Source organism: Nyctereutes procyonoides, unplaced genomic scaffold, assembly GCF_905146905.1.
Source record: "Nyctereutes procyonoides isolate TBG_1078 unplaced genomic scaffold, NYPRO_anot_genome, whole genome shotgun sequence".
NCBI lineage: Eukaryota > Metazoa > Chordata > Mammalia > Carnivora > Canidae > Nyctereutes > Nyctereutes procyonoides.
In genome coordinates, this window is record NW_026575020.1 from 59,620,328 (window position 1) to 59,635,687 (window position 15,360).

Consider the following 15,360-nt stretch of genomic DNA (forward strand, 5'->3'; position numbering starts at 1 on the left):
GGCTCCTACCATGACATAGAAGGTGGTGACCACATTGAGGGAGGAGGCAAATATGGAGCTCATGGTTTTCACCGACGGCTCATCCAGGCTGTCGTAGGTGGGCAGAACCTGGCTGTAGAGAAACGAGCAACTTCACCAAGGGGATCCCAGAGACAGACACGCCCCTGGCTGCCTGGTTCCCAGGTCCCCCGCTGAGTCTCCAGCACCTTCCTTCCAACCACACCCACCGCCACAGTTAACGCGGGGCCACGGCCGGGGTCTGGATGGCGGAGCGCCCCCCCCCCACGGGCTCTCTGTAAACATTTCAGAAGTGCCACAGAATGAAAGGCCGTCTGTCCCGCCGAAGCAGGAGCGTGACCACCGCGCAGAGTGCTGGGCTGCACCGAGGCAGCACGTGTTTACAGGGGAAGCAGGAAGCGGTTCAGAGCGCTGCCGTCAAGAGGACAGAAAGTTAAACAAACAGAAGCAGGGCCGGGCCACCTGCCCTCGCCTCCGTGCTGGAAATTGGAGCCCGCAGGGACAGAAGAGCAGCTTCTGTCCCACGCACGGCCCAGGGCCAGCCACTGGGCCAGCCACACGGTGCTGCCGGCGGTGGAAGAGACGCGTCCAGCGGGCTCTCGGCAAACAGAGTCCCTGAGGGGAGCAGGTGGGAGGGGCGGGGGGCAGAGGCACAGGGGAGGGCCGTGTGCAGACCTGGGAAGGGAGGCCACACTCGGGGAGTCCAGACAAAGAGGCGGGGCTGAAGCTGTGCGGAGAGTGACGGATGGAGAGGCAGCACTCTCCACCCTGGGTACCCTGGCGTCCCGGCGGGAGGAGAGGGAGCCACGGCCAGCGGTCACGCATGCAGGATGCCAGCTGGCAGGGGTGTGTCAGGACGCAGACAATCGTTGCCAATACATGGACAAGCATAACAGTCAGTTGAGCCAAACCCCAAAACCACCTTTGAGAAAGTAAGAGGAAACGTCACTGAAAAGCACACAGGAGCCGGTGGGAGAACCGGCGGGCAGAAGCTGACCCCCGAGCTTCCCGGCTGAGGCACACCGTCCCGCCGGGGCACCCAGTGGGCAGGGAGCGCCCGGGACAGCTGCCCTCCCCTCAGCCTGGCTGGAGGGCACCAGGCAGAGGCTGCCGTGCACCCCAAGCAGACGGCAGAAGGCCCAGAGGGGAAATAGCACGAACGTTCCTCGGGCTGGGACGGGCCTTCCCTCCCCCAGCCCCTAGCACACACCAGGAGCTGCAGGTACTGTGGGGACAGGGCTGTGCCCTGTGCGGGGACATGAACGAGTGTGGAAAGGCCACGGTGGCGGGCCTGTCTAATCCTGCCCAGGCCCCAGGAACCCACTGGTGGGAGCTGCAGATGTCCGTGACCACCCAGCTCGGCCCTCCACCTTGCGTAGCAGTCCCAAGACTCACTTTACCCCAGTCAGATGGATTTTGCACATGTAGCCCCAACACACAGCCCCGGGCCTCCACGTGGACAAGGCCCCTCTGGGCTCAGCACTGTGCTGGCCGCTTCTCTGGCCCACAGGGCCTAATTGGCTCTGCACCACAAAGTACTTGTTTACGATGAAATAAGACCAGAAAGGGCCAGACAGGAAGAGCAAAGCAGAGGCCTGGCCCATCCCTGCAAAAAGGCCACCAGTCAGGCAGGCAGGGCCTGGTGGTCACCTGGGGGTCACCGGGCAAGTCCCTGTCTCTCATGCACTCTGGTGCAGAGACACAGCAGGAGTGGAGAGCTCTGTCTTGGCCCTTGGCAAAGACCAATGTTTTTAAGGACGGGGAGGTCAGCAAACTGGTCACTCCAAGCTCTGTGGACCCCCCTTGCCAGCCACTCACTGCGGAGAACGTGGGCATAGCCATAGGGCCGACGCCCCCTTCGTGCAGAAGAACAGGATGTGGGCTCACAGCCCTTCCAGAAGCTGTAATTTGACCTAAGAACCAAACCTGACAGATGTGCGCCGGCTACGACGTGGCCACCAGCAAAAAGCCCAACCGCGGGTTTATTTTTTAAAAAGCAAACTCAGACAAAAAGGACAACTGGTAACAAGGTACACCGTAAGAGATTGTAACTTCTGTCACCAATTATAATGGGGACATTGAACAGCAAGAGAGGAGCATGTTCTGGTGGAAACCGAGCTGCCAAGAGAGACAGTAAGTGGGAAATGACGATTTGGATCTCGCATGTGGGTGTAAACACAGCAGCACGAGCAAATTCTATCTGCCACATTAGTTTACGATTGGCACAATACATGCCCACTGGAGCTCCGGGGGGGCTGGCTCTGCCAACCCCCCCGTGCACTGATGGTCTTTTCCCGTCCGTGCCGGATTTACGCCTCTCTTTTGAGCGGGTTACCGTTCCGACCGGGCATGAATCACTGGCTCTTGTCATTCGGTGGCGAAGGTAATGCTGCTGGAATTATGGAAATAGCCTGATCTGCATTCACAGAGCTCCGTGTGCCAGAGAGAAAGCGCACTCGCGCACGCGCACACCCCTCCGAAGGCGCCCCGGTGGCAGTCGGAAGTCAATGTTTGTGCAATTTCCTTTTAAATATTCTCACACGAATAGCTCAATTCTGGCAAAATGCTTGGGACTGTGTGAATCAGATGGTTTTGGGCTGTTCTGTGTTCCCCACAGCCAACTCTTCTGGGGGGAGGGGGGCGAACTGGGCACTGTCCCCAGTGCTGCCGACAGCACATCTCAGGAATAAAGTCGAGTTCTCTCTCGATAAAAATACACACAGCTCTCTCCCTCAGCTTGGAGGGGGAACAAGTCACAGAGGAAAGAGACATTACGAGTCAGTGGCCTGCATCGCCCAATACAGAGAGCAGACGACGCCCCTCCCCGGGCCTCGGACCCCCGCCTGAGGAGCACCCCCGCGCCTCGGGCCCCCAGGGGCAGACGGTACTCACGACTGGCAGGCGAAGGACATGCCAAAGATGGGGATGCAGCGAAAGACACCATCCCAGCGCACATAGCGGATCCGCTGCAGCCACTGCCCCCCGAACAGGCCGTGCTTGAGGGAAGAGAGCACGATCTGCACGAGGACAAGAATGGAGCGCTCAGGACCGACCCGCACACAGGGCAGGACTCGGGACCCCCATGCCGGGCTGGGCACCTAAAGACGCACAGCCCCCCAGTTCGCTGTCCCGTGCTGTGCCGCGAGCTGGACTTCCTGCCGCAGGGCCTCCTGGCACTCGGGGCAGCTGCCCGCACTCCAAACGCATAGCACAGAGGGGGCACAGTGAGGCCCACCTGCCTGCCCACCTCCGTTACCTCAGGTGAAAGGACGGTCCCTACAGACCGGGCAGGCCCTTCCCAGACCCATCTGGACAATTTTTTTTTTTTAAAGTAACCTGTGTGCCCTACGTGGGGCTCGAACTCACGACCCTGAGATCAAGAGTCACACACTCTATCAACTGTGCCAGCCAGGTGCCCCCCCCCCCGCCCCCACATTTTAAGACAAAGCCCCAGAGGCCCGGGCTGTCTGGAGAGTAGTGCTACCACCACTGGGCAGCAGCCCTCACACCTGGGGGACCGGGAACGTCCACCCAGCACTCAGCTTTCTAAGGAAAGCGGCAAAGATTTTTACCCCGTTCACTCAGGAGTGAGACTTCTGACCCTCAGGCTCCAGAGGCTCCTACTGAGAGGCGTCTGGGCGCTCCACACCGGACCTCCCAGAACTGGCCGGCTATAAACATTCATCTAGGAAACAACCCGCCCCCTTGTGACAAAGCGCTGGCACCCTGACCCCTGAGCACAAAGAACACCCTTCGGTAAAATGAGGAGCATCTACACTCAGTTTCCTGGGGCATCGGCCGTGCCCCTGCCCCAGCACCCTCGCGGTGCTGGCCCAAGTCCAGGCGGCCCGTGTGCCCTCCCAGGGTTCACCAGAATAACTCTAACACTTCCCCAGCTTTCGACCACCTCCCCGTCACCCCCAGGAAGCAGCTGGTGGCCAGATCAGCCCCAGGCCCCCGGCACTCACCACAAACATGAACACGGTGTAGAACATGAGGGCCATGGCGCTGAAGGACTGGATGGAGGCCATCATGTTCCTCTGCAGGCTGAGCGGGAGCACGATGCACAGGGACACCACGATGACCAGGAACACACGGAAGGTGCCGGTCACCTGGGGGGAACCGAGCATCTGGGCAGCCATCACCTCACTGAGCCCCCAGAGTTTCCCACCCGCAGGCCCAGAACTAACCCCGGGGCATCCAGAAGCTTCTCCTAACCGACCTCAGGCTGCTGGTCTCACCCTCACCTGTCCCCATGGGGCTGAGACATGGCCCTGCAGGGGATCACACGGAGCTGCCACAGGAGCAGCCACAGCCTGCCAACGCGCCAGGCCCCTGAGCGGGTTCTCACCTGAAACCCAAAGAGCCGAGCAAAGAAGTTGGACCCCAGGTCGCCAATCACAACGTAGAAGGCCATGCAGGTCCCCAGCATCAGCCCGATCATGCTGCGGAAAAGGAGGTGGCGTTGAAAGGGCCCTATCCTAGCAGGAGTCCACCGTCTCCTCCACTAGCCGAGCCCTGTCCGTGCCAATGCAACCGGCCCATGACCGCCTGGGGCTGGCACAACACAAGATGGAGTTTCCAGCGTTCGACGGCCTGCAGACGTGGGGTGTGCCGGGTGCAAGTGGCTCTTTTACTTGGAACAAACACTGAATAACTACACTTCTCTCCCAAGGAGGCTGTGCACGTTCTCTCCAGGGCTACCAAGACCCACCGTGATGCTACACAAGTTAAAATAACAATCGACTGCTCTCAGAGGATTGTTCTTTTGCATTCACAATTCCCTAATTTATAAGCCTAGAAGTGTAATTTCCCAGCAATTCTTTTCATCTTGTAAAACTTCACTCCAAAGGGAGAAAAAGGGGACCCCTGGGTGGCGCAGCGGTTTGGCGCCTGCCTTTGGCCCAGGGCGCGATCCTGGAGACCCGGGATCAAATCCCATGTCGGGCTCCGGGTGCATGGAGTCTGCTTCTCCCTCTGCCTGTGTCTCTGCCTCTCTCTCTCTCTCTCTCTCTCTGTGACTATCATAAATAAAAAAAAAAAAATTTTTTTTAAAAATTCAAAGGGAGAAAAACATGGGACACCTGGTGGCTCGGTGGTTTGGCACCTGCCCTTGGCTCAGGGCGTGATCCTGGAGTCCAGGGATCGAGTCCTACATCAGGCTCCCTGCAGGGAACCTGCTTCTCCCTCTGCCTGTGTCTCTGCCTCTCTCTCTCTCTGTCTCTCGTGAATAAATAGAATCTTTAAAAAACAAACAAACAAAGGGAGAAAGACAGGACGTTTCCCGTGTAATGCCACCTCGGGGCGACAGCGTGCGGGGCTGGGCGCAGGTGTTGGGGGCGATGCTAACAGGAGCTACAGCCAAGCCTCTGGTTCTGCTGAGTCCCCAGCTCCCCACTTTTACATCCTCTTCAGTAAGACTTAAATAACACTTTTGCCCGACACTCATTTTAAGGATACGATAAGTTGAACTTTAAACTATTTAGGGACACTTGAGGAAAGTATGACTTCATACAGCAGTCCATGTCCAAGACGTGTGGGTGAGCGTAGAACGGCGCTCAGGTTCCTCCTCGGGGCAGGTGAGGAAGGGGGTGAGGCCGGCGAGCAGCACCACGTACCTGGTCTCCACCAGCATCTTCCCCATCTTTCCGTACGCGTGCAGGGCTAGTGCAGAGAAAGAGAATCAGCGTTCAGTCCGACAGCATGAGAAGCACACCGGTCAGGACACCACCCAGGGAAGCCAGGAAGGCCAATCTGGCATTTCAAGGGTATAAGGAGAGCATTTTAAGATTTTAGTCTCGTGTTTTTTTCAGCTCTACCATCCAAATGGAAACCATAGAAAAAAAGAACAAAAAAGAGGGAAAGACACAGGCAGTTGAATTTTTTCATTAAAACATAAAAAAGGCTTTTGGGGTGGAGTGGCGGCCTCTGCACACAGTCTGGGGTGGGGGGCGCCCACAAACGAAGCTGCGCACACTGGGGCCGGAGGGGGTATGGCGCGACCAGTGCAGCTCTGCACGTCCTCCAGCGGAGAGGAGCTGCCCGTCCTCCCTTCCTGACAGAAGTCTGCGAGCAGACGAGACACCAAGAGCTGGCTCGGCAAGACGTGTCCCAGGACCCAAGCGCGGCCCGGGCACCCTGCGTCCTCCCACCCTCTAGGAAGTTCCCATCTCCCGGGAGCAACCAGAAAGGGGTGCGTGTGACAGCACAGCCCAGCTTGCTGGTCCCAGGAGGCTCGGGGAGCAGGAAACATGCAGCCAGTTGCTGTGAATGAGTCCAAACAACACTCGTCACTTCTAAATTACTTAGGAAGAGGTACAGCGTTGCCAAAAGCAAGGGAGCTTGGCACGAGACACAGGCGGCAGAGGGCCGGTGAGCAGCACAGGGCCCCGCCCTGACGGTCACGCCGGCCTCCCCGGCTCCTCTGATGCCGGAGACTCAAGGCCACGCTGAGACCTTCACAAACCAAGGACTCCAGACAGCAGCCAGCAGCCCAAGGGCCGCTGTCACCAAAGGGAGGCACTCGGAGGCTCCCAAGGACGGCCACGCCTCTAGACCAGACTCGGAACTCCGTGCCCCACAGAGGTGGCCCCGCTCCGGCCATCCCTTCCCCTCGAGGAAGCTGAGTATCTACAGCACATTCCAAATGCTCAGAGCAGCTGCCAGAAAAATTCCAGGACACACCTGCACCCTGGACAGCGAGGTACTCCAGCAAGGCAGGGGGCCGCCCAGGACGACCTCCTGGATGGGGCCGTCCCAGTTTCTGGCCTCTCCGCCCTCCCTTCACCCCTTTCTTGCCCCCAGTCCCCCCATGCCCACCTCATGTGCAGATCCATGTGCTGCAGATCCAGCAGCCCCCAGCCCTCAGCCTCCCACCCAGCACACACTGGAAGGGCGAAGGGGGCCCAGGACTGTTCCTCGGGGGGCTGGCAGGTGTCTGCAAAAGGATTTCTTTTTTTTTTTTTTTTTAAGATTTATTTATTTATGATAGACACAGATAAGAGAGAGAGAGGCAGAGACACAGGCAGAGGGAGAAGCAGGCTCCATGCCGGGAGCCCGATGCGGGACTCGATCCCGGGACTCCAGGATCGCGCCCTGGGCCAAAGGCAGGCGCCGAACCACTGAGCCACCCAGGGATCCCCTGCAAAAGGATTTCTAAGCAAGCATGCCTCGGTGCAGTCCGGAGCTCCTGGGTCAGCCCTCCCTGTGACAGGCACTCTGCGGCTACGAGGCCGGGCCTCATCCCAGTCTAACCAGTGCTCTTGTGCAGAGCGAGGATGGGCGTCCGGAGGGCTCTCCCCGTCTTCCCCTGGGAGGCCGGGCAGCAGCTTCTCCCCCCGGGGCCACTGCCTGGCCCGTGGCTCTAAGGCTGCTGTGGACACAGGGCTAACGCTCCGGCTACCCGGCTCAGTGCAGGACCCGCTCTCCCCCAGCAGTCCAAGGCCTCCTCCTGACCAGTGCCCAGCACCAGCAGGCCGGAGAAGGTGGGACACACGCCAAACTGCGCTGTTCAAGATATGAGGGTAACCTCGACCCAGTCGTCCCCAGAGCCAGGCCTTGGGCTGCATCGGATTCCCCAGCACCACACGTTCAGGGGACAAGAAAGCCCTTGTTGGATACATGAGGATGTAGAGACCCCCGGGTGTCAGAAAGCTTGGCCTTACAGCCCTCAGCCCACCAGGTAGCCACACATGCAGGTCACGCAACTGAAGGCCGGCAGGGAGAAAACTGGCTAGAAAGGCCCTCTGCAGGCCCCACCCGGGCCCAGGGGCAGGCAGCAGGCGGACCAGGACCCCGGGACCCCAGGTGGCCAAACGATGGGCCCGCAGACACTGCCCCAAAACCATGGGCGCTCACAACTGAGAACTCAGAGCCCCAGTCAGCAGGGCAGGGGCTGGGGCCTGGGGTGGCCCCGCGGGGCTGACAACACCAGGGGAGGCGGACTGGCTGGCACGTCTACCTTCTGAAAAGGAGGTTTAGAGAAGTCTCCATGAACAAGACACAGAGGGCGAGGGAGCAGCAGGTAAGAAGGGGATGAAAGTCACCAACGGGCCCCAAGGGCAACCACCAGAACACCGAAGTGACGTCAACAGACGCTGCCCCGGAGCCGTAACTGTGGACTGGTCCCAGCGGAGGGGCCTCACCAAACCGAGAAATGGGGCAAAGTCTCACTCATGTCTGGGCATGGCAGACACATCCATGGAACTTCCCCACACACACACCCCAGCCCTGTCGTGGAGACTGAGTGACGTCTGCCGCTCCAGGCCCTGCTCCCTCTGCAGGTCTGGCTGAAGGCCATCTGGTCACATCCCTGCCCCCGGGGGCTGCCCAATGCCCACGGATCCAGCCGATGATGCAGGGGGGCCTCCTCTCAGGAAACCCTCTCCAGCTGTGGTGCAAGTTCTCATGGGGTCTCCCACCCAGGAGAAGGCAGAGGGCGAGGAGAAAGACCCTTTCAGTAAGTCTGCCCAGGTGCTGGAGGGCTGCTGACCCACACAGTCTGAGGGACATTCAGCTCTTCCCATCTAGGGCTCCTTTCCAAAGCGGTGGGGTCTCTGTTTCTGAGAGACAGTCCTGGGCCCGAGCCTGGATCCAAGGCAGCTGATGCTGCAGACAGGGCCACAGGGTCCGTGGGAGCTCACACAATGGAGCCCCCTCCTCTGAGACCAAAGACACAACTGAAGACCCCAGGTGGTCTGGGATATTTGTGCTTCTAGCAGTTGGGGCTGCAGTCACGGCCAGCAGCTGAAGGCAGGAGCCCCAGGCAGCTAAGTGTGAGGGTGGCCACTGCCCACTTCCCTTTCAGCCTCTCCCACCTGGCCAAACCAGACTTTCTAAGAATAATCAGACAGCTCGCTGTCAAGAGCCACCAGCCTCCGCGGTCTAGGGCCACTTGTCCCATCAGAACACAGCCAAGCACTTCGAGGGGCACGTGCCACAGGAACCCTGGCATATGTAGACCCTTGGAGGGGAGAAATAGGCTACCCTGAAGGCCACGGCCCTGCAGGCGGGGAGGAAGGGGTGCCCTGGAGCACGTGGCATCCTGAACTGCGTCAGGTCACATCAGCGTGGCCCCTTTACCTGTAACTGTCACTTCCTCAAGTGACTCCAGCAACAGTGAGAGAGCCTCACGGCACCATTCTCATGGGAAAGGAGAGAAGGAGGCACTCCTTCAGCTCTGAGGTCAGAACAGATGCTAGTATCTTGGTGCCAATGAAAAGCAGACGAACTGGAAGGAAACCAGAGGTGGTGCTGCCAAAAGCCCACGCGTGGACCTTGCAGATGTTTTTATTTTGTTTGGCCCCTTGGAATCTGCACACCACTTCCTCTTGCCGCCTCCTCTCCCTGTGAGAGCTTTGCATGGACCTGGCCACACACTGGCTGGAGGCAGGCGGTAGGGCGGGGCTTTCATCCAGAGCCCGGGGAGTCTCCTCAGCTCCTGAGAACCCCCATGCAAATACCACCAGCACAGGATGCAGAGCACAGCAGCAGGAGGGCGGTGGGAATGTAAGGGCCCTGCTCTCAGAGCCAAGTGGCCCAGGAAGCAGTCCAAACCCAAAGGAAGCAGAAAGCACAGCCTCCTCACCCTTGGCCGAAATCAAAGGAAGAAAGACCTAAAGGATATGAAATTACAACCAACAACATCAGGAAACAGCAGTGCTAGAGACGGGGGACTGGATCCCAGCCACCAGCCCGGGCCCGACGGCTGTCTCCTCCACACCCTCAAAGCAGGGAAATGCCACAGACCCCCGGCGGGCAGCTCTGAAGGAAAGCTCTGGGTGCTCAGGACAGGCAGACGATGAGCAAGTGCACAGTGGGGCTGAAGGCCGCTGGTCCTGCCTGAATTTGGAAAGGGAGGCGCTCCACTGGAATTTGCATAAACGGGAGACAGGAGAGTAAGTGTCACCCCGGTGAAGCATGTGTCTCTCATAATGGTTTTTAAAAACGGCATTAAATTTTAAAATAAGGAAGAAAACCTGCTGTTCAAGGAACTCTTTAAGCATACAGTGGATGTAAAGTAAATAAAGGAGCAAGGCCCTGCACCCAGATCTCGAACGCTGCACTTCCCAAGAAAGGGCTTAGGGCTACCCAGCCGAGCGCCGGCGTCCTCACCCAGGCCTGCGTAGGTCCTCCGTTTGCTCAGGCTGGCGGATTTCACCAGGAACATGCAGGACTGGTGTGTCATCCAAGAGCAGAAAACCAAGAGCAGGGCCCCCAGGACGATGCCACACTGAAGGGTGAGAAGGAAAAGAGACAAAATGACATGACCCGGTATTGCTGCCTCACACACATGGCTCCTGAGAGCCCTCTCCGCTGCCCCGCCACCGCCCCCGCCACCCCCACCCCAGACTCTTGCAGATGCCAGGCCCCAGCTCTGCTTCGCTTCCCTGCCTACGGGTGACATTGCTAGCACTGAAAGGGACCAATTCTCTGCATGTGGTGGCCACATGCTTTGTGACCCTGAAAAAGTGCCAGGGAACCACTTCCTCCACGGCCCCGCCGAGTCTCAGCGAACAGTGAGGCACTGCCAACAACCAGCCTCCCCAGCTCCCTGCGCACACCCCGATATAGCACCTTCTAGCCACTTGGATCAACAGCGAGGAGTGGTGAACACATTCTGGCGGGGAGAGATTAAAAATGACATTTACACCTTTCTTATGAGTTAAATAGACGCCATCTGACCTAGTGATTGCACTCCTCGCTATTTATCCAGAAGAAACGAACACGTGTTCATGCAGAAACTTGTCTGCCCGTGTTTATATATAGCGGGTTCATCCGTGATTTAAAGCTGAAGAAACAGCTTCAGGGCAGGAACTAGGAAGCCTCAGGGAAAGTCTAAAGGGCTAGAGCATTTTTTAAAATAAGCACGGGGTCTTGGGACCAGGTTTTGAGATTGCGGTGAGAGCAAGGAAAAAACCAAAGGCAGGACCAGCAGAGAACGTCCTTGACTGTGTGTTTCCATCTGTCTTTCCTCTCTGGCTTCCAGGTCCCCTGCGCCAGGTGAGGTACCTGGGTCCCCATCACAGTCAGGAGCCTGCAGAGAGAGCCCTCCTTTTGGACAAGTACCTGAGTGCTGCAATAAGCAAACTTTTTTTTAAAATTTCATATTAGTGTCTAACATCAATGGTGACTCGGTTCGTGAGGGCTGCAGCCAGCCTGGGACTTTTTTAAGAATTTTTGGGTGTCTCCCTTAGATGTATTGTCCTTCTTGCTCCCTCTTCTTTTTATTTTATGTTTATTCTTTAAAAGATTTTATTTATTTATTCATGACAGACAGAGAGAGAGAGGCAGAGACACAGGCAGAGGGAGAGAAGCAGGCCCCATGCAGGGAGCCCGATGCGGGACTCGATCCTGGGTCTCCAGGATCACACCCCGGGCCAAAGGCGGCACCAAACTGCTGGGCCACCGGGGCTGCCCTGCTCCCTCTTCTGTGTAATCTACGGTATCAAACATATTCGCAGAGAAAAAATAGAAACTGAAGAAACGAACGTCCTACAGTCTCACCCAGAGGTGAACACACACACATACCCTACGATGCAGCTACTCTGCTCCAAGACCAACACCCCAGAGAATTGCACACATGGCGTCAAAGCCTGTGCACAGGTGTTTGCAGAACTCCAGGTCAGAAATACCCTGAAGGCTGAGCAAAGGCCTAGAGGGCAGCACGGCCACACGGGGCTACAGGGAGCCAGGAGGAGGCACAGAACAAAGTTACAACACAGGTACTACTGACCTAGGGTGCCACAGGTGGGCTGGTGGGCCCGGCAGTAGGGACGAGGGGGGCTAGCCATGCTCCTTTCCTTAATCTGGCAGCTAGTTCAAGATTTTGTTCACTTTTTGAAAACTCACCAAGAATACACCCAAGAGGGCACCTCTCTATATGTGTGTTATACTTCAGAGAAATGCTAATTTTTTTGTGTGTGTGAAATGCTAATTTTTATGAAAAGTACCCAAGTTACTAAGACCAAACAAATAAACAAACAAAAAACCCCAAAACGAAAATTTTTTAAATACCATGGCTGAGGGCACCTGAGTGGTTCAGTGGGCGAAGCGTCTGTCTTTGGCTCAGCTCATGATCTCGGGGTCCTGGAATCGAGTCCCGCGTGGGGCTCCCTGTTGAGCAGGGGGTCTGCTTCTCCCTCCCCCTCTGCCCCTCCCTGCTGCTTGTGCTCATTCTCTTACTCTCAAATAAATTTTAAAATAAGTAAATAAATAAATGACATGGCTGTCCAAGGCTAACACACGCATCCCCAAGCTGCCCACTGGCCTTCCGCTGTGCTCTGGCCAAGGGCTTCCCCGGGAGAAGATGCTGCGTCCACCCGAGAGAGGGGTCCCCACTCTGCTAGGCCCTCAGGATGGGGGGGAAGCGCCTGCGGTTCTCTGCCTGCACATGGGCCTCTACCACTAAGTGTGCGCTCCTCCCAGGCGCGCTGGTCTGGCCCGCGTTTAAATGCCCTGACAGGGGCCTTGTGCCCACCACGCAGCAGACTCCAAGTGCGTGCAAAGCACAGTCAGGCCCCGGTGGAGGATGGAGGCCTTGGGCCTGCAGATGCACAGCCACACCTACCCCGGGAGGTAGCTCCATGCTAGCAAGTGGCAGTGCACCCTGGGACACGTGGTCCTTCCATAAATGCCTGCAAGTGGCCGAGCGCAATGGGATCCACGGTGCTAGGTCACAGCGGCCGCCCCTGGGGCTCTAGAGCAGCCCTGTCCTCCTGCCCACGCCTTTGCCAGCGCAGTCATCAATAACTCACATGGGAACTCTGAGGCAATTCAGGTTGGTCGGCTCGAAGTGGGGGATCGGTGATGGCCAGATTTTAGTTAAAAAAAAAAAAAAAAAAGTTTGTGCTATTTTTGTCCAAAAGATGCTACGTTCGAAAAGGCAAAACGTTTGTTAATCTAAAATTAAACTACGGGTGCCCACTTTCAGTTCCAAAGTATGCATTTTATTTCCATTTTTCTCCTTATTTGGTTTCATTGCCTAAGGCTGGTCCTTGTGCCCTGCAGCCACCTGCCCTTCCCAGGTGCCGCACTCCTCCTCCCCCACATGCTGCCAGCCCCCTCCAGCGCCCAGGGGGACCAGCAACCGCACCCACCCCTGGTCAAGGTGAGGCCGAGGACTTCAATTTTAGGAAAAAAGCTGCCCCGCTGGATGACGTCACCAGCCTCCCTTTTGTAAAGCCCCAAATACCCATTTACTTGCGGATTAAACAGAAGCTACATGGGTCCACGGTGCAAAAACCGTGGCTTTTTTCCATGCGGTCTGTAACGCTGGCACGACACTTGTTTTCGAAATACATTTCAGACTTTTTTTTTTTTTTTTTCAGCCACGGGAACGTGTAAACGTTGGTGAAACCCACAATCCCATCACCCTGGAACCAACACCCCCCACCGAGTCCCGGGGCGCGCAGGGCAGGGCTGGACCTGTGGGCTCCGGAGCAGGTGCGGGTCTGCTCAGAGCTTTTAAAAGCAGTAGCGGGGCCCCTGGGAGGCTCAGCAGTGCAGCACCTGCCTTGGGCCCAGGGCGTGACCCCGAGGGTCAAGGGATCGAGTCCCACAGCGGGGTCCCCGCCGCAGGGAGCCTGCTTCTCCCTCTGCCTGGGTCTCGGCCTCTCTCTCTGTGTCTCTCAGGAATAAATACATAAAATCTTAAAAATAATAAAAGGAGCAAAGAGGGGGCGCCTGGCGGGCTCCGTCGGGGGCCCGGGCGACCCCAGAGTTCCAGCCCCAGCCTGGGCCTAGAGATTACTTAAAATCGTTAGAAATAAAAGAAAAAAAAAAAGGAACAGTAATAAGGGGAAACCCCACGGAGCCCTGCGGCCACCGTCCACCCGCGACCCCGGGGCCGGCCCGACAGGTGCCGCCGCAGCCCCGCGCGCCGCACTCACCTGTTTGAAGCAGAAGGGCATGGTGAGCACGCTGACCCCCACGATGCTGTTCACTATGTTCGTGATGAGCCCCCAGTTGGAGGCGGCGGCCGCGGTCATTGCGCGGCGCCGAGGGCCCAGGAGCCCGGGCCGAGGAGCTGGGGCCACGGCTGGACGCGACACGCTGGGAGGGACGGGCGACTGCCTGGAGGCGGCGGCCCCCGAGGAAGGCGGCAGGGACGGTCAACCTCCAGCCCCCGCCAGGCCCTGCGGCTGCCTCATGGCGTCGTCCCCCACTCGCCGTCGCTGGGCGCCCCCGGGTCCCCGCGCCCAGACGCGGAAGAGCAGCCTGGGACCAAGTAGGGACACCTCACCTGGTCTTCACCGCCGCCTCTCCGCGCACACTTCCGCCTTCCGCAGGCTCCTCCTCCCGGAAGTGCCGTCACGGGGCGGGGCTCCGCGGGCGCGCACCAATGAGAGGCGCGCCTGGGAGGGCAGGCGGGAGTCTTGCGGGGCTGGCGAGGGGAAGGATGCGGCGTGGCCCGAAGGGGCGGGGCTCGGAGGACGCGCCAGCCAATGGGAAGCGGGTGCGGACTCTCTGGGGCGGGGCCTGCGGCGGGGCTGGCTATGGGCGGGGCCTGCGGCGGGGGCGGGGCCTGCCGGGCCGCGTCACCGTTGCAGGTGCACACCCAGCCGGGTCCGCGGAGGCAGCACCCACGTCTCGCGGGGGGACACGTGCAGGCACAGAGGGGCTGGCGGCTCCGCGGTGGGCACACAGCTCGTGGAGAGCGCGTGGGGGTCTGCTCCCTGGGCCGGCGCCCTTCAGGAGTGCACGCGGACCCGGGCGACGTGACAGGTGGGGAGGACCGGAGAAATGCAGGGGGGCTTCAAGAAGGAGGTGGCTGCCAGGGAGCAGCGGGAACGGAGGGAGGCCCTGCCACCTGTGTGAATTCCTAGCACCTGGCAGATGCTCAGCCCCCCGGTGTCTGCGGAACGGATGCGGGGACAGGGGAGCTGGAAGGAAAGGCCTCCTCCGGACAGGCAGGTGGGCCCTAGCAGGGTGCAGGAAGAACCTGAGGCTGCGGGACAGGGGACAGGGGCCGCCGCGTTTATGGGGCGCGGGGGACCTTATGTCCTAGGACAAGCTGACTCCTCAGCTCCCCAGGGCAGCCCTAGGCAAGGCTCTGCTGCACCCGCGCTGGAGGGGAAGAAGAGGGGTCCCAGGGGAGGCGTCCTGCACCCGGGAGCGGGGAGGGGGGTGCCCTTGGCTAAGGGGCAGCTCTAGGTGCTCGGCTCGGATGGTGACCTCGAGGCCCCAGATCCAGCCCTGCATCGGGCTCTGCCCCCAGCAGGAGTCTTTTATTTTTTTAAGATTTTTATTTATTTATTCATGAAAGACACAGAGAGAGAGAGGCAGAGACACAGGCAGAGGGAGAAGCAGGCTCCACGCAGGGAGCCCGACGGGGGACTCGAC

The 15,360-nt window shown here is 58.7% G+C and overlaps 1 protein-coding gene across 2 annotated transcripts in view; it reads right to left on the bottom strand.

Moving 5' to 3' along the window:
* The window catches only part of SLC38A10 (solute carrier family 38 member 10), a 39,826-nt gene extending 25,534 nt beyond the window's left edge, over window positions 1-14,292 (bottom strand). For both annotated transcript variants that reach the window (XM_055323774.1, XM_055323767.1), the window contains exons 1-7: window positions 13,908-14,292; window positions 10,132-10,249; window positions 5,637-5,682; window positions 4,370-4,463; window positions 3,987-4,130; window positions 2,911-3,035; window positions 10-112 (exon numbers count right to left, since the gene is read on the bottom strand). In XM_055323774.1, the coding sequence (XP_055179749.1) occupies window positions 10-112; window positions 2,911-3,035; window positions 3,987-4,130; window positions 4,370-4,463; window positions 5,637-5,682; window positions 10,132-10,249; window positions 13,908-14,006 (729 nt within the window). In that variant the 5' untranslated portion in view covers window positions 14,007-14,292. The remainder of the gene's footprint in view (window positions 1-9; window positions 113-2,910; window positions 3,036-3,986; window positions 4,131-4,369; window positions 4,464-5,636; window positions 5,683-10,131; window positions 10,250-13,907) is intronic.
* Between the last annotated feature and the right edge of the window lie 1,068 nt (window positions 14,293-15,360).